General features: G+C 37.7%; 1 protein-coding gene across 1 annotated transcript in view; it reads left to right on the top strand.

The window, feature by feature from the left end:
- EDIL3 (EGF-like repeats and discoidin I-like domains 3) overlaps positions 1–27262 on the top strand; it is a 187898-nt gene that overhangs the window by 91176 nt on the left and 69460 nt on the right. The window contains exon 6 of the mRNA XM_014960493.1: positions 22331–22512. Coding sequence (XP_014815979.1) covers positions 22331–22512 — 182 coding nt within the window. The remainder of the gene's footprint in view (positions 1–22330; positions 22513–27262) is intronic.

Below are 27262 nucleotides of genomic sequence, written 5' to 3'. Positions count from 1 at the left end.
GCGGTGTACCTTCACATTAGTTTCACTTGTTTCCTATAGTTTATGTTTTAATACACTAATGTGTTTATATTGGACTAGGTTGTCTTCTGCCTTGCTCTCTGGGGAAATCAATTTTTTATTTAAATAAAAATGCCCCTTCTTTCAGTGTCATTTTTAGTTAAAAATTATCTAGAGATCTGACAGATCTAGACATAAAGAGACTTTTGAGACTTCTGCTTACATGCATTCTTATACTCCCAGGCTAGATGATGTCGTCCAAAATGTTCTGATGTGCTGTGATTTTAGAATTTACTTTCCCTCCAGATTGTTCCCAGGACTACCTGCAACTTGCATGATCTATAGTGCAGGAGAAATAAGCAGTTTCACAGTATTTTTTTGAAAATACTATATGGGTTTTTTTGATGTCTTGTGTATTTCACTTGTAACTATGTTTTCAAGGCAGTGTCCTCACTTGCTGGGTCTTTTTGGCTTCAGTTGCTTGTCCTTTGAATTCATCTGCCTGATGCTCAGTCTTGAGTAAGCCTTGGGTATCTCTGTCTTCCCCAGCTCCAGTTCTTACCAGCCACAGCTCATCAGGGTTCAAGGATGAGGACTTCATGCTTAGCTTTAGAAAAACCCTACACAAAACAAACATCATAGGATAAGGGCATAAAAAGTGCACAGGCAAAATAAAACAATTTATGAAACAGTTAAAAACTGTGTTTTTCGGGGAAAGCTTTAAGTCTGGCTAAAATTTGTCTTCTAAGAAGTCTGTGTTTTCAAATTATGGATAAGAATCAGAATTTAAACATTTTCTTAAATTAAGAAACCTGGTAACAGGCTTTCTGGTGAATTCAGGTCATGAAGATGCCCTATTGAAATTAAGTTGTTAAACACTGGACTGTTCTTGAACGGCAAACATGATCACATCCATACCTAACTTCCAGATTACCTGCAGGGGAACCTAGATTTTCATGCATGAGATTTTTCATGCACCTCCAATTGGCTCTATGTTGTACATTAAGGCTTGTAGTGAGCCACTGGAAAACACTTTTCTTGACAGGAATCAACATGGACCCGAGGTCCCTAAACTACTGATTACTATTAAAATCTATTTAAATGAGATTCAGGAGAACCTAGCTTTCCTTAAAGCTCAAAATATGTTTGGTAAATTCTGTGAATAACACAGTATAAAATTTGGTTTTAAGACTCTTCTTGATTGTTTTGAATATCTGTCAGTTTTATGATCTGACTTACTGGTGTTATAGAAAACGTAGCAAATTTCTGCAGAAAAAAAATGGCCAAACATACTTTATTTTGTGTTCTTAACATTGCTGTATAGTCCAAGATGTCAGTGGTTTATGCTGATATCTTTTCAGAAAGAGGTTAAATAAATGGTAAAAGTAGGCTAAATGTATAAGTACTAAGGGTGATGCTTTATATGCATTTTTAACTATTTCAGCTAATCATGGACAGAAAACAATTTCTATATTTGCATTGAGCAGTACCCATCTCAACTCTCTTGCTAAAGCTAATGAGGTTTGCTGAAGCTACACCGTTCTGGGAATATTGTTTGGCTAGCATTTCTGTGTAGTGTATTCGTATGAAGTACAAAGAGGCAGAAAATGCTATAGAAGTGACAGAACATTGTTAAAATTGAAATTTTCTCCCGGGCATTTCTATGACCTAGTGAGAAATACTAATCAAACTCTAACAATTCTAATATTGAGTCTTCAAACCACAAAACATACTGTGTCCCTTCCACTGCAGACCTTCTTTGTCCAGGTATCCCGTGTAAGATGCAAAGGTGTGCAAAATTAGGCTCAACAGATCAGAACCGTAGTTCTTCCTGTCAGTACAATAGGAAAATGAGACTGATCTCTCAGTGTTTGATGTTGAAACAAAGTCCTTGGCGCTGTGCCTTTGGGTACATTTTCATCTCGCTTCAGTTGTACTGTACAGCAATGTCTCGCTTTGAAAATTCATTTCTCAATATCTCACTTTGATTAGGCAGTAGAGGATACAGTCTTTACTCGGACACCTGACAGAAACTCATTGTAAAATATTCAGACAAGCCCTTAGGACTCGACAGGCATATTTTACACATTTATGACTCGTCTAGTGCAATAGTAGCTTTTGGGTTGTGTCAATAACTACAATATTAACTCAACCCTCTTTTCAGACATCTACAACTTGACTTTGTAACACCTCATTTTAGCTTGAACCACCTTGTTGTGATGACTTTCTTGCAACATTTTTGTGCTTAAACCTATTAAGATGTTTTTTTTCAGGCATTGTGTCATTCTTGACTCGTTGTGCCCCTCAATTACGCTCAGTAAATGGCAGGAAGATTGCAATGAGGTCAGGGATTGTTTCTCCTACCTACCTTCCACCTGTCTGTTCTTCCTACCAAGGGAGCAATACAACTCTGCCTTTTCAGTTACATAGAATCATAGACATTCATACAAAGTGGAGGAGAAAAAATACCTATCTTATAAATGTAATCCACTGTTCCTGTGCTGGAAGAACTTTTATGTCCATTTTTATGTGTGGCAAAGCCTATGACAATGCATATTTCAGCATTTCTATGCCTTAAAAGAAAAATTACAGCACACCGTTATTCTGAAAGTAGCCTCTATAGCTCTTAAGTTCCTCGTCTGGTCAATAATGCACATTCTTTTTTATGTTCTCACAGAAATGAAATCTAATTTGCAGGTAAGGGATTGGTACTATGAAAGAAATAAAAGCCAGACTGTAGCCAGTAGAAGTGAGCAGAAAACAAATCACCGGTTATTATGACCAAAAAAACCCTTTAAAGTATGGAAAAACACCTTCAATAAAAACACTAATGATTATAAATATATGGAAAGAACAATTTACAGCTGCAGTAGGCTCAACAAAGTTCACAATAGCCAAGTCAAAGAACCATTTTTTCTGTTTCAGCTACTAGTCCAATTGGAAAATACTTTATTTCAAGCCTTAGTATTCATAAGATATAGGCCATTTATTTCAAAATAGATTAGTTGTGGAGAGTGGCGCACTGAGTCAGATGGGTCTAGTCTGCTCCTACCCTTTGGTGGACACAGAAACGAGCAATGAGAAGAAAATAATTTTTAGAGCCATGTAAACTCCCCATAATGAAACTGCCTTGAGATTTGCAGTAGTAACAAACCAAGCAGAGTAGCAATAAGGGCAAATATGGCATAAATCTTGCAAAAGTTGGAGGTTTGAAACTTTATTCACATTTTGGAGATTCATTTGGATTCAGTATTCAAGCCAAGCTGTGAAAGATGAAAATCCATGTGAACTACAGAGAAAATGGAACAAACCATGGTTACATGAGCCCTAGATGAACTAAAATCTCCATGCTTGGCACAGATCCCACCTGCAGCTTTTTAGAAGGAGAAGGAAATGTAATATGTTCAGTGATGAACTTCCTGCTGAGGCAAAATTCACAGCTCCTGCTGCTTTAGACAGACGGAGAGTCCAGCAAAGCTCCTGTTCCAGGCATGGGTGCAGCAATGTGTAAGATATGTAGGAAGGGAATGAGCAGTGCTAGTAGGTTACATCTATTTTAGTCCCTGAGCACCACCATGCTCATTTGTTGCAAGCCATTAGATGATCCAAGGACTTACAAGAAATTCAGACTATCTCCAGCATCTTCACCATTTGTTGTGTCAAAAGGAAAAGCTGCTTGCAGTTCATCACAACTTAGTCTGCTTGCTAGCCTCTTCAGGGTTCAGTGAGGGAATGGCAGTCATTCATTGCCTGTGAGATCAGAGGCACGTGGCATCCTCAGTGGCTACTGGCAGCCGCACGGGCAGTGGCCATCAGCCTGAGAGCCACCCTGGCAGCTTGGAGGATCAGCAGCCACAGTGCTACTTACTCAGGGCTGTCAGTGGTTCAAAATAAATAAGGAGGTGAACAGATATGAAAAATTCTGTGGCACCACAATACTGGGAGAGAAAGGCTTCATGTTTTTCTGCCATGCACCTAAATTGGGAGTCAGAAGGGTGGGAGTGAGTTTTTGAAAGGAAGTAGTGTTAAAACTTTAAAAATTCACAAGTTTGTCAAGAAAAGCTGATGGAGTTACTCTTAATTTGACCACTTTTCCTTTGTATCACTGCCTTTTTTCTAGTTGTAATGCTAAATATAATTTTACCAGCTCTTGGGTTTATGTAATTACTTAGAGATTCTGTTTACAGAAAGGTATCACATAGCTACATACCACGAAAAGTACCAATGTTGTAACTAATTACATCAAAATTAGAGAGTAAAATTTGCTGGGAAAAATATGCTCTAGTATTCTTTTAATTTTGAAAGCAAATTCTTATATTGACCACGTACAAATACAATTCTTTCTTTTTCTTCAGTGTTTCTAAAGAGTGTCCTTTCTTTTCTGGATGGCAGTAAAACACCTGTGTAGTAACTGTGCTGTGATTACTGAAACCTCTTCCTCTTCTTTTTCTTACCTCCTGGTCCTTCAAAAATTTTTTCCACAATATCTTTAGCTTTTCCATCAGGTGTGAATTTGAGTGAGTATTGGGTTTTGTTCACTTCTAGGCAGAGGAATTTTTTTCCTTGATAAAAAGTGTCAGGTGGAAAATCCTCAAGAGTTGAATTCCTTTGCCAAAACACATGATGGAATCCATTCAACCTCTCTGCTGAAGGTGGTTGTAGGTCTCCCACTGAGTTCTCTGCAGGCAAGATGAGGCACAAGTTACATTATGCCCTTTAAAAGCTGTGCTTTAGTCTTAGACGTACAAATATAACTGCTGGAAGTTAAATATAATTTATTAATGAAGTGTACTGTGTTTGTCCTCTTCACCTAAGAAGTTAAATTTCTCCAGCATTAATTGCACATTGATGCTGTTTATTACTAGTATTTAGTAACAGAGAATCCTAATATCAAACACTTTAATATAGTTTAAAAGTGGGATTTGATTCAATACCGAAAGCCTAATTGTTAGTCACCACCTAGCCTAGTGACGTCCATGTCACCATGTCTGCAAAGTACAAGGAGAAGTAGATCCCAGGGAATTCACCAAGACAGGTTACTGCGTAGGGAGCTGTATCAGTAAGCCAGTGTGAAAAATTGGGGAAAAATGTAATTTTTTGTGAGCAGCAAAAATTACACCTGCCTGCAGTGCCCTTGTGTAAGGGTTGTAATGCAGAAGAGTATTTTCTCTTGGGAAAGAAGAAATGTCACTGACTGTTCCATGACTGAAGAGGAGGCCTGAGGAAAAGCAGATTCTGGTCCCTGATGTAATTGGCATCTTTTATGCATTATGGAGCACCTTCAGAAGACAGTGTGAGAGTCACAACCTATAATTCTGTATGCCAGGGGCTGGAGTGTGAATAGCGTGATTTCAGATTTGATCAGATAAGGAAGGAATTTTGTTTTCTTATAAGTAGATATTAGTCTTGTTCGCTTAAACTTTACAATTCCTGAAAGACATATGAAGCTTCAGCTCAAGCTGCTCCATTTTGCAAACTGCAGTTCATTCTTATTCGTGTTGTCAGATGCAAAGACATGCCTACTTAAGAGATACTGTAGTTACATGTACACATTCTTCTTTCTTGTGAATTTTGCTGAGATTAGGTGCTTTTGCACAGGACAAGAAGTTGAAACAAGTTCCCCTGCTCTGTCGATCCTACTGCAGTTACATTAGGAGATCAGCATCCAGCATGTTGTGGTCCATGGTAAGCCAAAAGGATTTGAAGTCCTAAGAAAGTTTACATGCAGAGACTTGGGCAAGAAATGTGTTAAGAAGTTTCCAGGGTCATGTGAGCTTTGTGCACTGGCACTGAGGACATGGGAGGAAGAAGGAGTATGGGGAATTTGAAAGGAGATGTGTAAATTTTTATAACATAAATTTTTTTTATAAGTCAGTATGGATAAATAATAGCATAGTTTAGTGTTATCACTAATTTATTGAATCAAATAACTTGGCTATGGTAATTGCACTAGTTTTGTGGTGTGCAACTTTATTTGGAATTTCTTAATACAGGCATTGTCAGCACAGTGGGGACTCCTGGCTCTTACTCAGTCATCAGAGTGTAACACATCAAAATGAAATTGTAAAGAGAGTTGTGTTCTTTATGTACTACTGCAGGTAACTTCCAATTTTGGTTTTGTTACAACATTTTGTGAATAGTTGTCTTTACATAGTTATAAGTGAAAGTTATTAAGTCAACCTATATCTTTTCCAATGTCTAGGTATTTTGTAAATAAGCTGAGAAGATTTTATCCACAATAAATTCATATATTTATTTATGCTTTATTTATGAAAGGAAGATGCTGAAATTAAAAAGTCTCAACTATCTAATGGCTTCATTTACCATGTTTATTTTGGAGGAATTTCAGGAAAGGAAACATTATTTCTTAGTTTTTCAGCTTAGAAACACAACTCTCTTCTCGGTAATTCCCTAACAAACTTTGTTGTGGTTTCTTTTTTTTTTTTTAACTGTGTGATACCAAATCATTGGATAATTAGGTTTCCTACAGAATACCAAGTAAAAAGCTTATAAGCGATATTAAAAGGAGATACCTTCTGAAATAGCAACTTTTTAAAGTCTAGTTTCTATTCTTAATTCAACTGTTATGCTACTTATATACTTATGTATGCAGTGTGTTTTCTTAGAGAGTTGCTTTTAAATAGACTATTTACATGAATAACATAATGAAGTCTTAGCTAAATTTCACTACCATTTTTTGGGTAATTTCTTAAGAACATTAAAAAAACATTATATTGGGTCAGAAAGTTCAACAGTCTAGTTGGCTTACCATCACGTCTCTGACTGTGGCAACAACAAACATCATTTCAGGAAAGAATGTAGGTTTGGGCAATTTCTGTCATTTGTTCCCCTCATATCTCCTCCAGATCCACAGTTCCTGCAGGAATATTAGAGGGTACACCCCTGGTCAGTCTCTTTAGTATCATCTATCCCTATTGTGCCTGAATTTGTCCAATTCCTTTTTGAAACTGTTAATCTTGTGTCTGCCTCTAGAAGGCTCCAGATGATCACTGCCCACTGTGCAAAGAAACACTTTCTTTGACATGTATCAAGTGATTTCCTGTGAATTTCAGTGAGTGCTCCCTGCTTTTGGTAATGTAGATGTGATACTATATTCATCTCGCCTATGTTTATGCAAAGTTCAGTCATATCCCTCAGCCTTTTTGCTCCACAACTTGAAAAATCTTAGGTTTTTATTTCATTATGACATCTGCTTTTTCCATTTAATCATTTAAACTGCCATTTGGTATACTTTCTTTAGCTCTACATGTTCATAGGATGCAGAGACCTGAACTGCACATGGTATGCGGTCGTATCAAGAGTTTCTTATACCTGTAAAATTATACTCCACATCTTGTTCTCAGAGCCTAGCTTTAGACTGGCTGTTTTGGCTGCCACTGGATTTTGAGCCAATGACTTTAGAGAAATGATGATGATGACTCTGAGATCTCTACTTGCAGTTGTAAAGGCTGTTTCCAACTTCAGTATTATGCAGATACATTTTAGGGTCTTTTCACAGATGCAGTGTCTTCCGTTCGTGTACATTGAGGTTCTTCTGTCACCTTTTTTAATTTTATATGTCCTTCTGGAGCTGCTCATCCTAAAAGTGCCAGTTGATCAAGAGAGCATAGTAGCATAGAGTAGAGAAGTGGAGAGTTTCACCATTCATACTTTCCTCCAGGTCACTGATGAGTAAAATTGACTGCAGCAGTGGAGTTCCAATCGAACCTTATCAAATGCTTTCTGAAAACCCATGTGTGCTGTTTCCACTGTATTTCCTTTATCCCTATGTGTATTGTCACCATTAAAGAACTCCATCAGCTGAGGCAGGACTGCCATCTACAGAAGTCATGTTGGCTTTTTTCCAACAAATTGTTTTTATCCTTTCACTTAGTGATCATAATTATAGACTCAACAGTTTACAAGATGAAAATGTAGACTCACCTGCCTGTAGTTTCCACAATGCAACTTAGACCTGTTTTTTGTAGGTGGAAGTGGAGCACTGATCTATTGGTGCAGCTCTGTAGTCCCTAAATCTACCTTTTTCATCTAGGCACAATTTCTAAAACACCACATCATTAAATCCACTAGCACTGGAAGAACTAAGTCATTATTAGGTGCCAAAAGAACTCAAAAATCCTTTTGTTTCCATTTTTTAAATCCTCAGACTACCTATGAATTACCTAACTTTATATTCAGTCTGTGTCCTCAGCACGGAGCTTGTAGAGCAAATGAAGGCCAAAAGTGAATTTTACAACCTTACTATAAAAGCATGAAGAGAGGATTTGGTAATGGAGGTGCATGATAGTCACTTAGCAGTAATGGCACTGTTGAGAAGTAGAATGTAACATCTTATTTCTTTATATTTGATTAATTCTGATAGCCATTGCTTACACACATGAACCGTGTTGACCAGTATGGTAACAGAATAATGCGCTGCTGTTGGCTCAGATGCTACATCAGCATAAAAAGCATTTAATCTCTTTGGACATATCAGCAAATAGGTAGCAATTCTTTCCATTACTGTCTGAAAAGCTGTCCTCTGTTGCATGGAACATAACTAATCACTTCATTTTCACGTCACCTCCTAAAGACTTGTAGCTTAACACAACATCATTTGAAAAGTTTGCCTGTCTGGCAATGTCTGTGTGCTCATTAGCTGCTACTGATGCAAATTGGTAAAGATGTTGTCTTTGACATACAGTATATTTTGTGAAGGCATGAAACAAGATTAATCATATTCTTCACCTCAGTGCTGCAGTAGCACATGGGCTACTAACATACTTGGGATCACATTTCAGAAATCAGAGCACTAATAATTAAAATGTTAATAGGTCAAGAAAATCCATTTTGTTTTGTTTTTAATTTGTGAAGAAAGCTTATGAAGATAAACGCTTTCTGTTATTCAGATTGCAGAGCTGAAAGGCTCTATAAACTTGTAAGGGATGGGCAAAAATATGCTATTTCATTGTGTAGTTAGGAGTTGCCTGGAAGTTATAAATCCTGTGACTGTAAGGTTTTTATCTAGTCATAGATAAAAGCTATCTAAAATAATCACTGATCTTTTATGTTCTCCAAGTCTATTGAAATGCAAAATGAAATGGGGGTTTGTAAATTCTATTTGGTGGTTTCTTTCTGTATTGTGATGGAGACTAGAAAGAGGAACACATGATCTGCCACCTTGTCTCAGCAGAAGTGCTGATTAAATTCCTTCAATGGGAACGAAAACATTGATTTGATCTTGCCGGTAGGATTACTCTTCAGAACAACAATTAACACGAGTTGCTACAACCAAGTTGCTCAATATCACTCAGATCAGAACATTGGATTGTGGGAAGAGCTCTTGAGCTACATGGAGTAAGCAAACAATTTGATTAGTTGCAGAACAATTGAAATCGCCAATAGCTAAAATGTGCGACCTTGAGCTTGCAGCTCTGTCTGCCCTACATTATGCTCACCAACAGTCTTCAAACTCCAGTCCATATATTGAGATGTTGAATAGCTCAAGTCCAAAGCACTACTGCACTTAAGCTACAGACTTTTAGATAAGGGCAAAGGTCTGATGGCAAAAGCAGATTTATTGCTAATGTGGATGCAGTAGTATGCCATTTCTTTTGGGCAACAGTGATTTTAATATTCATATTAGAGATCTGCAGACTTGTAAAATTTAAAAAGTCTGTGTTCCTTACACAGCTCCTGCACAGCTTAGTATTCATTTCAAGTTAAATTCTGCCTCTCTGTGTGTGGGGACTATAGAGGGCTTAGGCTTTGCATGAATGTAGAAGTGATGTTTTCAGAGATGACATAAGAAGCAATAACTGCTAGTGGGGAAAAAAACACCCTGCCATGAACTCAAGAGCAGATGAGATGGCAGTAAGAATGTGCTTGACAATAAAAAGGTGGCCAATACATTCAAAAACCAGGTATGTGGGAATATACCTACTGTGTCTGTGTAATCTCTGGCTGTACTGGTACACTGCAATCACTGTTCTTGGATTACTGAAGCCAAGCCACGAGACAATCAGATAATGAGCTGGGATATGTAACTGTCCTTCACACAATACGTTTGCTTTGTGCAAGTATGACTGAAGCAAACTGAATGTACAGAGCCAAACAGAGTGATTTCGGTAACTTAAGATTTTAGAATCATAGAATCATAGAATGGTTAGATTTAGAAGGGACCTTCAAGATCATCAAGTTCCAACATGTCTGTCATAGCATATGTTTACATATATAGACTGCATACATATACAAAGACTACATCTTCTGGTAAATGAAAAGCCTCCTTGGGCCTCTACGTTTTCCTGGAAATTGAGATGTAATTCCTACAATTATAAATTATTCTGGTTTTGAAACATACTGATTATGCATGCAGCTAACAGCAAAATTTTGATTTGGTAAAGGAAAACAGACAGAATTTTTGTATGTCAGGTATCATTCTAACAGATTGTGACTGATTGGGACTGAAATACAGTCATAGTTAAGTTTATCCAAAAAAAAATGGGACTGCAAACACATTTCTGTGAAGTGTTCTGCTTATGAATGTCTCCCAAGACGAAAAAAATGAACAAATTATTTATTATTATTATTTCATGTAGCACTGTATTATACCAGACAAAGTACTTCAGGGGCAAATCCTCACCCATTATAAATATATAAAACTCCTAAGTCAACAGAACAATGTCAGATTATTCCTGCTCAGGAAGCTGGTTTGACAGACCAGAAACCTTCTGTGCTGGTTTGACACCAGGATTTACCAGTCTGTTAACTCTGATCTGAAAAGAACCTGGAGTTAGATCTATTTGGAATCAAAGCATCACAGAACGGTTGAGGCAGGCAGGGTCCTCAGGAGGTCATCTAGTACAGCCTCCCTGCTCAAGCAGAGCCACCTAGAGATAGTTGCCCAGGACTATGTCAACTCAGGTTTTTAATATTTCCATAGATGGGGCTCCACAATCTCACTGGACAACCTGTTTCAGTGTTTGATATTCTCACAGTAAAAAAAAACAAAACAACCAAACCAAACCAAAACACCAAACAAAAACCACAACAACAACTAAACATTTTTCTTGTGTTCAGGTAGAATTTCCTGTGTTTTAATTTGTTCCCATTGCTTCTTGTCCCACCAGTGGCACCAGTGAGGAGAGTCTGTCTCCTTTGCCTTCATTCCCTCCCATCAGACATTTTCACTCTTCTCTTCTCGTCAGCCTCCTCTTCTGCAGGCTGAGCAGTGCCAGCTCTCTCAGTGTCTCCTTGTAGGTCAGATGCTCCAGTCCCTTAGTCATTATGGCTTTGCACTGGATTCACCCCAGTAAGTCCATGACTTTTTAATAATGGGGAGCCCAGCACTGGGTGCAGCACCCAAGATGTGTCTCCTCAGTACTGAATAGAGAGAAAAGATTGACCTGATGGCAATGTTCTGCCTAAAGCAGCCCAAGAGGCTCTTTGCCTTCTTTGCTGCACTGTCTCATGGTCAACTTGTCCAGCTTGTCCTGGCCTGCCAAGCTGCTTTCCAGCTGCTTGTCCCCCCAATATGTACTGAAACATGGGACAGTTCCTCCCCAGAAGCTGGACTTTGTATTTCTCTATTTAATTTCACGAGGTTTCTCTTCAGCCCATTTCTCCATCCTGTTGAGGTCCTTCTGGATGGCAGCACACCCATTTGGGGTATTAGCCACTCCTCCCCATTTTGTATCACTTCCCAACTTGGTGAGGGTGCAGTCTGTCCCAGTGTCTTGTTCTTTAATGAAAACATTGAACAGTATCAGCCCCTGTATTGACCTTTCGGACTCGTCACTAGTGGCAATAGATGTAATATAGACAGAAGAGGAGTTGCTTGGTATTTCTATGGCAAATAGCCTCCTGAGGTTTAATGTGGGTATGTCAGCTTGAATCACTTGGTAATTCCAGTTCTAAAGTCACATCAGCCTTTTTGTGGTCATTTTTTATAACAGAAAAATCAAAGTCTGGAAAGTTTTTAATTTGCTGTTATGTTCATCTCTTCCTTGGCATCTGTTTTTAAAATACATATTTCCATAAAGTCCAAGTATGTTAACTGTACTAAATCTAGATTTGCAGAAAGTAATATCTTTTTGGTGTTTTAAAACTTATCAGATTCATTTTACTTAATTTTAGCCTCTTAAACCTAGGAATTAGGTTGAAGATAGTGGTCTAGGCTTGTTTGTTGGTCAGCAGACACAAAAAGATAATTACATCTATTTAAACACTTTCTTAATGGAATAACAGAAATCCTGGTTCAGAGTTGCCTGTTTCTTACTGTAGATGACAGAAAGAATCTCAGCAGCTAATTCAGGGCAAATAAGTAACTTTTAGACATCTCAAGATGGGTCACATTGATTGCATGTTTGGTTAGCTATTTCTTAATATAAACACTTTGGAATAATGTCCTTTATATGGTGAAAAGAAATGTTGACAAGGAAAAATAAAATTATATTTAAAAAACAGTATATGTAGAGATTTATGTTTAAAATACACCAAGGAGTCACAAATATAACATCTCATTTTGCTACAGCACTGTAACAATGAAAGATTTCTTTTACTGTACATATACAAGGAATCTTCATTCTGAATTTTTTCCACCCTAATAAAAGTCTACGACCTTTAAATTAATTCTGTATTTTTAACAGGGCTTCAAGCCCTGATCCTTAAAGCTCCTTTACCTGAATATAAGGTTATACCTACATCAAATGGCTTCCGGGAACAAGACCTAAATGCCAGTATCTGAATTTCCAGTTATTAAAAAGTTAGATGTGTTATAGAACAAGATGGAAACAGCTTAGAGACCATAAGAACTGCTGTTTCTCTGTAGTCAGATTTAAATAACTGCCATTTGCATGCAGTTTGCATTCGGTCCTGTGGATATCGCTCATATTTAGCATTTCACTTCAGCAGTATATTATAGGATATTGCCATCTTTTTATTTCTTTCTGAAGAATATGTATTCCATTGTAATGTAAAATTCATATTAGTGCCGCTAGTAGTTTTTAAACAATTTCAATGAATACATCTTGTAACAAGTAATATTGTCATTTCTAGGAACAGTTGCTGTTCTTATGGGGGAAAAAAAAAAAAAAAAAAAGTCACCAAACCACAAAGACAGAAAGAATGTCTCTAGGCAGCAAAATGAGATTTGCCACTTGAAAAGCACATACTCTTCTCCTGACAAATGAACATTCTCATTGTCAGGCTGTCTTGCAGGAATGCTAATTACATTGATGTTCTAATCCCACTGATTTCCATTGTAGACCTGCTAGAAAAATGCAGATTGTCTTTCAGTGTTACTATATCTTGTCTTTCCAGTTTTACTTCCAAGAAAAGGTTTGGGTTTGGTGTTTTTTTTTCAAAGCTGTTTTTTGGAACAGGCAGATTTTGAGAAGAAGCAATCATTAAGCACATAGATACATGCGTCATGAGCTGCCTTCATATTAGCAGTAGTGGGTGAGCACTTTTGAAAAACAATAGTATCAGCATGTGGTTCCTGTAACTAATGCAGAGAATCAGGCAGAGCTTCAAAACAGTCAGCTGGTCAGAATCCAGGTGTTTCACCTCTCCTGATAGGATTTAACAGAAGCTGTAAAGGAAATCAGTGAGATTTCCTCTTCAATTAGCAACTCTCAAGCAAGCTCTCCCACCAGCCAGCACAACTGTGGGTGTGCATTTGCATCACCAGGTCACTCCACTTGAGAGGCAGAATATCCCAGTGCTAAACCCCATTTTGCAGCACCAGTAGGAATATTATTAAGGCTGCACTTTTTTTTTTCCTGCGAGTGCTAACATCTCCTGGAAATTGTAGCATTACCAGTTTAAGATACATTAGTCCACTTTTTCTAGTACAAATGTTGCCCTGTGAAAGAAAAAAACAAACAAGTCCTTTGGGATGAACTTTAAGAGAAGAAAGAATACACTACGACATAATGCATTTGCCACAGAGATAAAGTTTTTGTCTACGTTGCGTGCTCCACTAATAAACAAAAAAAAAAACCCAGACTGCATGTCACTAACGATAGATTAATGTAAATATAAAACCAGGGAACTCTGAAAGAATTTGTCTGTAGCTACCCTGAAATCAGGCTGAACTTTCTTAGAACACTGTGTCTCATTAGCAAACTTCCTCACATTGCTGGAAAGATGCTGAGTTTTCTTGTATTCTTACAACAAATATTTCTATCAATACCCAGGGAGGGGAGAAGTACATGGATTACACATAGTTCAGCAGCAGCAAATATAAGACTATTTTTAAATCCACTTGGGTTCCTACACCTAAGTTATGCTTAAATTGTTAATTGACTGTACTCCGTGCCTCAACCATTTACAACAGCTAGAAGTAAAGGAGGTAATTAATAGATCTGCAGCTGTGCAAATCTCCTCCACCTACAGCTGCCCAAGTCCAGATGCACCAAAAAGTCATGGGATTGGTAAATAGAACTTGGAATCACATATCACTTCATGTCATTGCAGCCTAAGGATAATAATCATCAATAATTGCTATGCTGCAGTTAGGAGCTATGGTTTCTGTATCTGCCATTCCTTCCAATGGCAAGTATTTTATAGAGAGACTTGAAAGAGCCTATGAAATTAACTTGTATAATATGAATGTAGGCTAATTCTTGTGAGAAGTTCTTTCAGTGTTACTCCACAAATTCTGTTTTATTCAGATAATTTTTTCACTCAATATTTATTCATTATTATTTCAGTACTCTTTAAGTGGCCGTGAGTGATGTAAAACTGGTTACTGTCACTACTCAAACATGGCAGAAATATTGTTTTTCACAGTGCCAACTTGAAATGTAAAAGTCATTTTTCATATAAGGATTAATATATTTCTATATGTGAGTTCAGCAGAGCAGTTTGAGAAACTAAATTTACTGCAATATAATTGAATCTTTTTTTAAAAAAAATCATAATTGCTGCTTGAAAACAAAGTAAGACAAAGATTATGTGTATCAGTGAATTGTTGAACGATATAACTTGAATAATTGTATGCACTCAGAGGAAGTGTTCTGTATTTGGCAGTTAGAAAATGTTGCTTGTTCTTTCTGAAGTCACCATGGAGTGATAGTAGTTTTCTGCTGTAGCTGTAAATTGGCCATACGGTGCAACACAGTCAAGGTTCACCTGATCATTTTTCTGGGTTCTCAACTCTCCCCTGGATTTTGGGTTGTGCCTCCAGTTAGTCTAGTAAACCCATGCAGCAAGGACAGCTGTGCTCCTTCACACTTCGTGCTACGCCATGTGCTCAGTGTCAATTGTGATTATTCAGCAACCCCAGGTAGAAAAGAGGAGAGGAGACCAATGTAAAAAGTTATTTTAAGAAGAGGACATTGTTGTCCACACTTACAGAATCAGGACAAGAAATAATAAATGGAATAAGAAAGACTCAAGTTGGACCTCAATCAAAGACCAAATGGGACTGTTGAATCTTCACTACTGGAGCTTTTGACAGGAATGGGGTGGCCGTAATGTAGTTGACATAACTTGGGATAAAGACTTTTCCAGATCAATTGAAGCAGTGGTTTTCTCTGACAGGGATCCACAAACAGCATGTCTTCATTCTGGAAGTCCTCCTCCCAGCTCAGTTCCATTAAAAGCATTTTGAATGTGCCTAGGGATGCTCTTCATTAATGGGATGAAGTTTAGCACAAACACAGCAGCAACAATCACTTCATGAAGCAACATTTAAAAGTTTTTTGGTTTTTTTTTTTTCTGATTACAGCTTTGCACATATGCGATTTTAGATGTACCCTTCTTCTTGAGCATAAGAATAGCCATGCTTGGTCTGATGACAGTTCAACATTCCTTCCTCGGACAGTGATCTGAGGTGAATGTTTAATGAAGGAGTGTAACAATAGGGACAAGCGCTAAGTGATGATTCTCCCATTGTATATTCCCAGCTTCCATCAGTTTTCAGTTTGCGGATTTCCTAAATCAGAATTTATATCTTCCTTTAATTTTATTCCTGTTGGATAGGTCGTCTCTTCAGCTGCGCTGTATGTTGCAGTTCCCCAAACATTAATCCCTGTCCTTTTTCTGGGGAATTTACAGTCCTATCCATTCTTCTCAAAGAGCAGAATGGAGAAATTACAAAACTAGAACTAAGCGAATTAGTCCTGAGTAACAACCCTCCATTAGAGACACAGCACTATATAAAAAAAGAAGACATAATCTGCTTTCAGTGTCTGAGCTGTCATCTCCATATGTTCCTGCACTATGTTGGAAGTATTAATTTTTGCAGACTTGCTCAGTGTAGAAAATCCCTCTGGATGTCCAACAGAGGGTTGTGACTCCCACCCTGGGGACTGCAGGTCTTTGTGGGAAAATGCTTCTAGTCAGGGAGCTCAAGTTTCTGTGTGAAGGAACAAGAAGAAGAAATAGGAGGCTGAAGCCTGGATTGCATGGTGAGGAGCTTATATATGTATCAGCATTAATTACTGCAATATCAGAGGTCATCTCTAATCCCAGTGTGAAATGGTGAAGTTGGCAATTGGGAACCATCATGTCACTAAAAAAAACAAGAGAGCAGGAAGGGAAACTGCATCACCCAGCCACCTCTCTGCAAAAGCAATTTACATAGCATTTATAAAGAAGACAGGATTTTAGCATCTTTGTGTCATGGTTGTGAAAAAAGAAGCCTGACAAGAACATCGCTTCATACATTGCATATAGATGGGCAGTTTAACAGCAGACTGCTAAATGATCGTCCGTATCCATCTAACCAGCTCCTATAAAACCAAATTAATTGGAGACAGCTATCCTTGACAGAACAAACCAGGGAAGAAGGTATGGGTGGCAGGAGACACAAGAACAGGAAATAGGAGGCTGAAGCCTAGACTGCATGTTGGGGAGCAGTATTAATTAGTGCAATATCAGAGGTCATCTGTAATCCCATTTTCGGGGTTTGTGTTCAGTATAATTACCGTGCTATGCTAAGCACAGCCAAAGTAATCTCATTCCAGAAAATGAGGTGCTTGGAGAAAAGCAGGATTGCAGATGTCTAAAGCAGATTTGTTTTCTACATGCCTTCAATTTTGCATCTGTTTGTTTTGATGACGTTAGCTAGAGACAAACCAACAGAGGAAATGAAAGCTGTATATTCATGCTGCAAAATCAGGCATGTTTCATCATCAATAACAAGAAACCTTTTTCTTCTGTTTGTAGAGGCATAATCCTCACATTTTCAAGCAATTTTTAAACCATTTGGAGGTTTTGCCTAATTTGTGGACTGACATAAATGTCGAAGTCCAAACTAAATATACTCAAGTAACATGTTTACACAGTACTTTCTGCTTATTATCTCCTACTGGAGTAATTCTTTATCTTAAAAAGGTTTGTCTTCCATTCAGGGGGAATCGGTGACATATGCTATTCCCTATTCTAATTTACCTCAGAAGAGATATCAATGTAAAACACAGTAAGCTGTCATCTTCTTCTATTTCCTTTTGCACAAATGCTTTTGCTCAGCTGGAGGGTTTTTTGTTGTAAAAGATTAGGGTGGAAATGCCAAACTCATCTTTTGTCTGAGCAGCTATTTGATCCTCATATTGCTACTCTACAAGTGAAGTTTGGACAAATGATCGCTTGCTTTGAGGCAGAAAATGGTACATAATGTTTCAGACCTAGTTAAGTCTGCAATTGTAAAAGAAGCCTTCAAGGAAGTTTTATAACCATGCCATCTTCTCATAAGTTGGTGTGCATTCTTAGGAGAACTAAAAAGATATAAATTAATCTTTCGCTTTTTGTGTGTTGTTGACTTTTCCCATGGATTGTTCACTGGATCCATTCACAATCATGTAGCCTATTGGTACACTTTTGCATTCTGTCATCTTCATGGACAACGGGGCATTGTGGGATAGTGTTTGATGAGAAAAAGAGAAGAGTCAATAGCATTTCATCTAGAGCATACCAATTCCCACTGTAGGATTAAATCCAATATTGCTTGAGTTAGTATTTTGCTATTTAATGACACTAAAATAACAGCTCCAGATGACAAATTCTTCCTTGTGAATCTATATCATGAACTTACTGAGCAGATTTTTAATTGCTGTTCTATTTCTTTTACTTTGTTGCATCAAGCTGATTGTCATACCCCAATGTGTCAGCATTAACTCATAAAAACTGTTTTCTATTTAATGGCTAGCTTTGACCAGACTGAATTGTACAGAGTCATTGTAGTGGTATTATTACTCCCTTGGAGACTGCAGTTTCCCAAGCTGTCATGATTTTTGTTAAATGAACTGTGGATTTAATAGAAGCAGATGTTTAACAACAAAATATAATACATCTTGTATTTGTTCTGCAAAATATGTATCTCAGTTTTGTTTAAAAGACAATCTCCAAAAGCAGAATTTGCTTGTTTCTACCATTGTTGTAGGCAACGGCGTATCACAGCGCTTAAGCACTAAAGGAAATAATTGATATCTTAATTTGAAGGAAAGTGTTGTTTGTGTCTCAAATTGAATATCTTATGCAGAAGGTAGTCTATAACAAGTCCTTTACTGATATAACCTGTTGGAACCGGAGGTAGGTTATTCAGCTGAGAGTTTTCAGGCAAAGTAAATTTCTTGAGAATTTGGAAAGTAATAGCCCTATTAGATCTTTTGTAAGGAGAAAGCATGACTCACAACTCTATTGGAGTATTTGGAAGAATAGCATATGGCTAAGGGAAGTCCATTTGCTGTGTGCTATTTGACTATCCAAAAATGTGTTCAACTATTTCCTTTCAACTGATGAAAGAAAGTAAATTGAAAGATTTTCTTGTAGAATAATGTCTGATTAAAAATAAGACCTAGGAGTGGGTAAATGGGCAGTTTTAACAGAGGAAGGAGCTTACTCACAGAGCCCTAGCAAAACCTCTGCTGCAGTCCTGACTATTCAGTAAATAAGAAAGATACCAAAATGTTCTGGTAATTTAAGAAGTCTTCTTAGCATTATTGAAATGGCCTGAGGAGTTTTTAAAATATCTTGAAAATCACATTGACCTGACTATGAAACAGAAGCATAAATTCAATGTGGTCAAATTCAAGGAAAGACTAGTCAAAAAAAACTCTAGTGGTACACATGGAGGTATCTTAAGTCTTAGGAAGAGATAGCTTTGGATGGGCTTCCTCAAGACTCATTTGCCAGGAAAATTTCTCAATTCATCAGCACTGCTCCAGTCAGAGCAGGATTGCATTGCAAGTTCTGTGGTTTGGACCTGCAAAGGACCTGTTGGTCTTGAGCAGGATGAAGTTTTATCTTAATCCAAGCTTGCCACCTCATGAGAATGATCTGATGTCCTTCAGGACAGTGAAAAAAGATGGTCCTCTAAAGACAGGTCTTAGTGGTGGGTACATACATATTACATTGTAAGGCTAATGTTGTTTAGAAATTATTGTCCAGCCTCATATTTCCTATGCATCTCATGTTGTTATGCTTGAACTGCACACTGAAGTAGAAAGTATCTCTAATGTGGTAATTTTATTTTTAGGAGAGGTAAATTTTGTGTTTAACTCACATTGAAAAACTGACAAACATGACAAACAAAGACTGAAACTGCAATTAAAATAAGACGCTTGTACAATGAAGTATGTATTCCCTGAAGGTAGAGATTTGCTTTGGATTTCAGGAATAATCCTCCTAAAGCTAAGGAAGGTAAACACTTCTGACTATATTTGGTCATAGCTGACAAAGTAGAGTTAAGTGCTGTACTTGGCAATGTGACTGCCTTCAATTTAGAAAGGAAGATTCTCCTTTCTCTCGTAAGGAATTCAGACATATTAAAGTACCTTTTAGTGCTTCTAAGCATGAGAACAAACAACAAACATGCTTTCAAAACAAAACTTTCCACAAAAAAGAGGCTGATAAGCGTGGTGCACACCGGGGCCCTGTGCTTGTGCACACATTTTTCCTGTTAGATCACTGGATAACATTAGCAGGGCTGGCTGGTGTACTTATCCCTGTGCTCCTCACCATGAGATGAGAATATATACATAGAATATAGCATATATATACAGAATATATATGCAGCTGTTAGGGGTAGCTTTCATGGTAAACAGGAATCAGTCCTGTATGTACATGTGTGTGTTTGTGTGTGTTTGTGAGTTACACATACATATAGACACCCCTGTGTGCGGTGTCCTTGCCTTTATGAAATGACAAAGATATTTTAATAAGTAAATATAAGAAACTTTTGAAAACACACAATTTTCTTAGGAAAGTAGAGTGGTTTACCTCTGGCTTGCAAGCAGATGTGGCAGTTTATACACCAAAGGAATTTATTCTGATTAGATGAAAAGATTTCAGAAACAGAGCTAAGATTTGAACAGGCCTTTCAGTTTTCTAAGTAATGCATGACAACACAATGTAAAATGACACTTTTCCAACATACGTGGGTTTTTTGAATACATCCTGTATTGTGCCTCTGTATGGTGGTGACAAAGAATTTGTTTTCTTCCAGCACTACTATGCGTCTGGCACAGCAGCAGGAGAGAGCTGTATTTTGTTATATTTTGTGCTGCATCAACAGAGTTATAAGTCGAGTGCTGAATGCACTCCCTTTCTTTTTGGGTGATGCATGACACAGAAAAGTGGAACTGGGACTTCAGATTCTAGCTGAGCCTTGTGGGCTGTTAAAAACGTGGATGAAATCATCACACAGTGCAAGTCAGTCATTAATTTCAGTGGGGCCAGGATTTCACTTAAGCGTATCCTGAAAGTAAATAAGGTTTTGTATTTAAGTAACACGTTCAGAACCCTACTTGTCTGTGGGTTTTGGTTTATCTTCTCAGAGCGCAAGCATGTACTTGCCCATGGTCCTTGATCTGTAACCAACTTAAACATGCCATTTCATTTGTATTTGTCTCCATTATCAGTGACAAGGAATACCCAGGCATTGTATTGCCAGTGACTCCCAGCTCTGTCTCCCTGCCTCAGCTTCTGCCAAAAGGACCAGATTGCACTGGTCACTTTTTCTTCTCTGTACCTTTAAATTAATGAGGAATTAAATTATTTGTGACTTTCTGCCCACTTGCTGTAAGGATTTCATAGCAATACCATTTCAGAGTTCATTCTTGGGTACTGCTTAAGGGGAAACACTGCCAGGTTTCTCAGACAACCTAGAGTGTAAGTAAACATCTGCTCTGTTGTGTTCAAAACTGTTGGAGTGCAAGTTGACCCACACAGCAGATCTTTTGGGCAACTGAGCAAGATTGGCTGCTACAGTAGTTCTTGCAATTAGCTTATCTTTATACTCTGCATCAAAATTGAGGAAAAAAAATATCATATTTACTTGAAAGTGGTTGGGGGTATATAAAAGTGGGTAGACTGCCAATTATTTGCATATAATGAATTTTTAAAAATTTCACGCGGTGCTAACAATAACTGAATGCCTTTGTTCCTGTACCCAAAATGGAGTGGCTTCAGAAAACAATGTATGCAGAAATATCTTGACTTTAGAGATTACAAGTATTTCAGGTGTAGAATGAGCATAAGCTGGAACATAGGAGGTTCCACTTAAATATGAGAAAAAACGTCTTCACGGTGAGGGTGACAGAGCCCTGGAACAGGCTGCCCAGGGAGGTTGTGGAGTCCCCTTCTCTGGAGATTTTCGTGACCCGCCTGGATGCTCCTGAGTAACATGCTCTGACAAGCTCTAGGCAATCCTGCTTTGGCAGGGGAGTTGGACTAGATGATCTCTATGGTCCCTTCCAACCCTAAAAATTCAGTGAAATTCAGTGAAATTAATGATGAATACCACACTAAATACCATTTGAACGTTACATTTATATATTTACATTGTGGTTTGCTGATTAGATGTATTAGATCCTTAACTATTTTTAATGTAACTGAACAATATAATGTGTCTAGTTTCATATTTCTAAAGATAACTGCAATAACAGTATGTACTGTATTGGCTAAATGCTAACCTCTATGGCAAGAGCTGCAATATGGACCTTCGCAGCACTTACAGAATTTTAAACTTGTTTTTAGCAATTATTTCAATATTTGAATCTAAGGATCATTTCCTCTCATTGTATCTGTAGAACCCAAACCACAATTCTTCAGATAGAATGAACTAAGAGAAATTGAAAGCTTAATCTAGTTCATTAATTTTGCAATGGGAATAGTTATTTACAAGCAATATTTTTCTAGGGTTTATTTATTTATTTATTTTTACAAAGGGAAGATGCTACTCAAGTGTTTTAAATCTCTTCTAATAACATATTTGATGTGACATTTGGGACCTATTTGTATGCTATTTGTAATCACAGCCACTTGGGACTCAGAAGAGTTGATCATTCCAGTTCCAATATTTTTTTTTTCTTGTTTCCATTCTCAGGATGCTCTGGCCCACTAGGGATAGAAGGAGGAATTGTGTCAAACCAGCAAATTACTGCGTCCTCCACTCATCGAGCTCTTTTTGGACTCCAGAAATGGTATCCATACTATGCACGGCTTAATAAGAAGGGTCTTGTGAATGCTTGGACTGCTGCAGAAAATGACAGATGGCCATGGATTCAGGTAACAGATGGAGCTGAGGAGTGAAAAAAAATCTTCTTGATTCAATTGCCAGAGTCACTTAAGAAACTGATGAAGACAAGTGGTAAACTAAGAGATAGATTCTTATTCACTGTCAGAAATGTAGCCTAGACTAAAAGGGACTATTTAGTTGCAAAACACTAATAATCTTGAGTTTACAAATGCACAAATCTTTTTATTTTAAAAAAGTGTGCATATGTTACATTGTGGCTCTAAACCATGGAAGCAAATTTATAAAGATTCTTCACAAGGAAGCTGCTTTCCACATACACTACATATGCTCATTAGGTCCTCAGTGGCATTTCACAGCAATACCTCAAGTTGGAGATACTTTGACACATGCAGCCTTCCTTGGGCGTTGTTCTAGAGTGCTTTAATGTGATTTTGGCTCTACCAGAGCCCGCAGGAGTAGTTTGTCCTCTATGTTGAGCTGCTCTGGGCACACAGGTTAAGCATTGTGTGCATCATGCTGGAAGTAACAAGAACTGTTTTAATTAAGGCTGAAATAGCTGCTACTTCAACCAAATCCATGGGGCTGAAAAGACACATTTTTTTCACTTTCACTCAAGGATGTTATTACTAGAGTAATTCAAATGGCAGTGCCCTCTTTGTGGAATGGGTTTTTGCACCCAGCAAATTACTTCAGTAAAAGTCATGAAGCAGGGAACATGAAGTCCTGTGGCTGTATTTTAATGAAGGCAATTATTACCTAGTGAGTCGTGTAGCTCTTTACGTTTATGGTGTTTTCCTTTCATGATATGTGACTTGGGCTAAGCTATGGCATTTTCAGCTGCTGGTTAACAAAAGCGATGTTAGACATCTATGTGAAAACCTTTTGTATTAATCATTAAAATCAGTATGTGAAGAGGGTTCTTCCCTCCCCATGAACCCACCACAGGAGCAGCAGAAGATGGTATATGACCATCATGTCTACCAGCCCTAAGGTGAATATGTCCCTTGAGCATGTTAGACACGCTCTTCATGAAGTTACCTTCATGTACATGGCATAATTTTTGTTCAAGTTTTTGTACTGACTACCATTTGTGATTTTTCTGAGCAGATGTTTGGTAGAAAAGTGTACAGGATTACCTGTTCATTTTTCTTGTCTGGACACCAGGCACAAAACGCTGTTTGATTAAGTTTTCTGAAGCTGGTGTGGTGAGAATGCTGGATTTTGTCAGTTCTGAAAAATGAAGCCAGTGTTACTGTTTGTTATTCACTGCAGAGCAAAAACACAAAGGCCCTTCAATGTATCTTAAGTCAGTTTCCTTCCATAAAGACCAGAGGGGTTAGGAAGTCTGTAAAATTTATACATTGAAAAAGAACTGGAAAGAATAACGTTAAGGGACTTGAGCAGAATTATTTTCACAGGAGTAGAAAACTAATCTAACTTTAATGGATAATGAAATAGTCAGTGTTACAGTAGCTTCTGGGCTGTTTTAGAGTGTGGGCTTTATTAAATGAGCTGCAGAAAAAAAAGCCAAATCATTTAGCACTGGCCCCCATGACACATCTTTCCTAGAAGATGAACTGGATGGGGATAGCTAATTGTCTGTCTCGTCCACATTTCTACTTGGCAAAGCCACCACTCACTGTGGAGGTGGCTGTCAGGCAGCTGTGCCAGTTTCTACCCAGACCAGGGCTACATCTGCCTTGAAGTTTGCTCCCAGGGAAGTCTTCCCTTTGCTCTTACCTAGAAGGAAGGTTAGTCCAATGTAGAAAATGTGTCTAAAATCTCATCCCAGGGTATCAGGTTTGAACAATTTGTTCTTTTCTTAGAGCTAATTGCCTAATCTAAGTAGCACCAGTCCCATGCAGGTTATTCTCTAATTTTAACAGCCAGAGTATGAAAGGACTTTTTAGAAGCCAATTAAGTTATATGATTAATGTGTACTAAGCACCTAGCATTCTCTTCTCTTTCTTCTCATTTTTCTTTAAAAATTGACTTTGGTCTATAATTTTCACAAAAATTGTTTTTCTTTTCAGTTCAGAGTAAAGCTTTGTAATTTAAAAACAGAAGCTTAATTCTTGAGATAATTTTTTTCCCCCTTTTCTGAAGACTTTTCTGCTTAAAACACCTGGGAACAGAAAATCTAAATTTGTCAGAGAGATGATACTTGTAGAGAAAAAGTGCTTTTTAGTCTTCTGCAGAAACCCTGTTTTGATTTGGCAAGGATACAGACCTTCACAAACTGACATTTTATGTACTGCATAGTAGTTCTTTACATGAGAGTACTGTCTTGTTCTTCAAGCATGAAATACACTCTTAAGAGACTGACACTGCCTGACCCTTATATGGGTGAACAGTTTCTGTTGAGAGAAAAGGAGAAGCAGAAATCCCATATCTTATTTTTGCCCAGCTTCTGTAATGGCCAGGGAGATACTTCATAAGCATTCGTGGAAGGTTACAAAAAGTCAGCCCACTCTGATTTGTGCTAAGCTTCTGACCACCTTCCTGCTGGCCTGATAGGAGAAATGTTCCCTCTAACAAGAGCCTACTCATAGTTTTTACCTTGTTTATGATATTTTCAGCTTCTTCCCAGATCCTCATGTGAGGGGTCTGTAACCTTTTCCATGCTGGTCTGAATGACAAAGCAGCTGGTCCAGAAGATTGCTTCCGAAAAACTGTGAATGTTTGGCAGAGATTAAGTGGAAAGTTACAAAACCAGAAACTCCATTTTTAGGAGATGTAAATTGGCATTTTGTGCAGTGAACCTGAAGCAGTAGCCTGTTAATCTCTTATAGTTTCTAATGCTAGATAAATTCTAAAGGAAACTGTATATAATGGGCAAACTCCCCCGAAGTATACATATGTAAAGGCCTGTAGCTATTTTTGCCTTCTTCCATCATTATCAATTTTCTTTGTCGTTTAATTTCTTTATTTATATGCAGTGTGGCAAATGAAAGGTTTGAGTGCTTTGCTTATAACTCACTTGTAATGAGTGCAGAGTTTTTTCTCTAATCTTTCAGGTGTCTGACACACATGAACTAATTAGTATGCAATTTCATTTTCCTGCATTCTCCCAATGAACTGAAAATTGAAATTGCCATTTTAAATTTACACTCCTAGCATGTAATTAGTAATGGCACTACAATGCTTGTAATTGGCTTGTGATTTAAAGGGTCAGTGACCATGTTTCTGAAAGCAAATTAAAGTCAGAGTAAGTCATATCTCCTTTTTAAAGTTCTGCTGACCTCTGTTTCTCCTCATAGTTGGCTGTGATAAAATAGCACCTGTATATATTGTTTACCACTATGTTAGTGACATTAACTTTTCATTAATTATTCATCAGATATAACCAAAATGGTCATTTTTACTTCTTTGTCAAAACTCTTTTTTTAAGAGAGTACTGATTTCTCTTTTCCATTTTTTTCCATTTACATTCATGGCTGCAATATAGGCTGTTTCTTCTTATTCTCATTCCACTTCATCTCTATTCCCTCCTTGCACATATCTATATTCTTCTTGTCATATCTATTTTTTCTTAAGGCAGAATGGACCACAATACAGATGGTCATGGGCAGTACTGTTGCTTTTATTCTCTCTCTTCCATATCTAAAGCCACAATAACTGTTAATCCCTAATGCAAACCTTCCAGCAGGACCTTCTAAATGTTACTCCTCTCTAGTGATTTCTAACATATATCCTTAGATATTTCTTTTTCTCTCCCAGTTTCACTTCCCAGAATGAATATTTCTAATATAATTTTTCCTCTATTCCTGGCTGGTTTCCTTTTCCTTCCATAAAATATTATCTTTTTTTATATCACTGCAGTTATTATTACTGTTACACACAAAGACTTCAGCCATGGTGGATATGCCAAGAAATGCATAAAGAGGAATGTCATGAAGAACTCTGTAAGAGAAGATAGAATAATTTGTAATAACTAGCATTGTGAGGACTTGTTTTACAGTACCAAAATGCTAAGTTTGCCATTAAAATGTATCAATAACTTTGGCAGAAGGATGCTCTCATAGGGATGAGAGAGCAAGGTGGATGAACATTCTCCTGTAAGATAATAGTCTTGCTTCTTTAGACTTTTAGAGCAGTCCACAGATGAACCTTCCAAAATGTTAATTTGCCCAACAACAGAAAGATTTATACCACCTATATCAGGGAGCCCAGAGCAGAGAAGGAGCTCACAGCAGAGCTTGAGCTGGGCTAGGTTGGGCAGTCAGTGCACCAGAGACCATAAGATATCAAACTCAGAAATACATCACAGTCTCAGAAGTAATAAGGTGGGTATAGGCATAGAAGAGGTACAGGGTAAAAGGTATCAGATTTAAGGCAAAAAATCTGGGTGTAAATCTGTGTGCAGTGAAATCTGGTAGGAAGTAAAGATTGGCACAGTTGGCAGAGATGATGTTTTGAGTCGGGATGGGTCAGTGACAGTTTTGATTAAGGAAAGGATGAGGTAAAATTGATTTTCTGGTCCTGGCTGTGACCAGTTGATTAAGAAAGGAGTGGAAAGCTCAATGCCTGCTGGTTCCCATGCAACCTCTGCTGTTGCACCATGACTGAGTTTTGATGTCTGAGAACAAGAGATTCCTTAATTTCTGCTTGTCTCCTGGGTGTGAATGTGAAGAGGATTCCTGTGAGGAATGTGTCTGATGATGCAATAATTTGAGTGGTCTACAAGAGACTACCAGCTCTTTTTAAAGTGCTTTGTGGTCTAGACATGGATTTTTTACAAAGTCAGTATTAGCCACAGCCACCATGAGCAGATTTGGG

Source organism: Calidris pugnax, unplaced genomic scaffold (assembly GCF_001431845.1).
Source record: "Calidris pugnax isolate Ruff unplaced genomic scaffold, ASM143184v1 scaffold326, whole genome shotgun sequence".
NCBI classification, from domain to species: Eukaryota; Metazoa; Chordata; class Aves; order Charadriiformes; family Scolopacidae; genus Calidris; species Calidris pugnax.
This window is presented reverse-complemented; position numbering and strand designations above follow the sequence as displayed.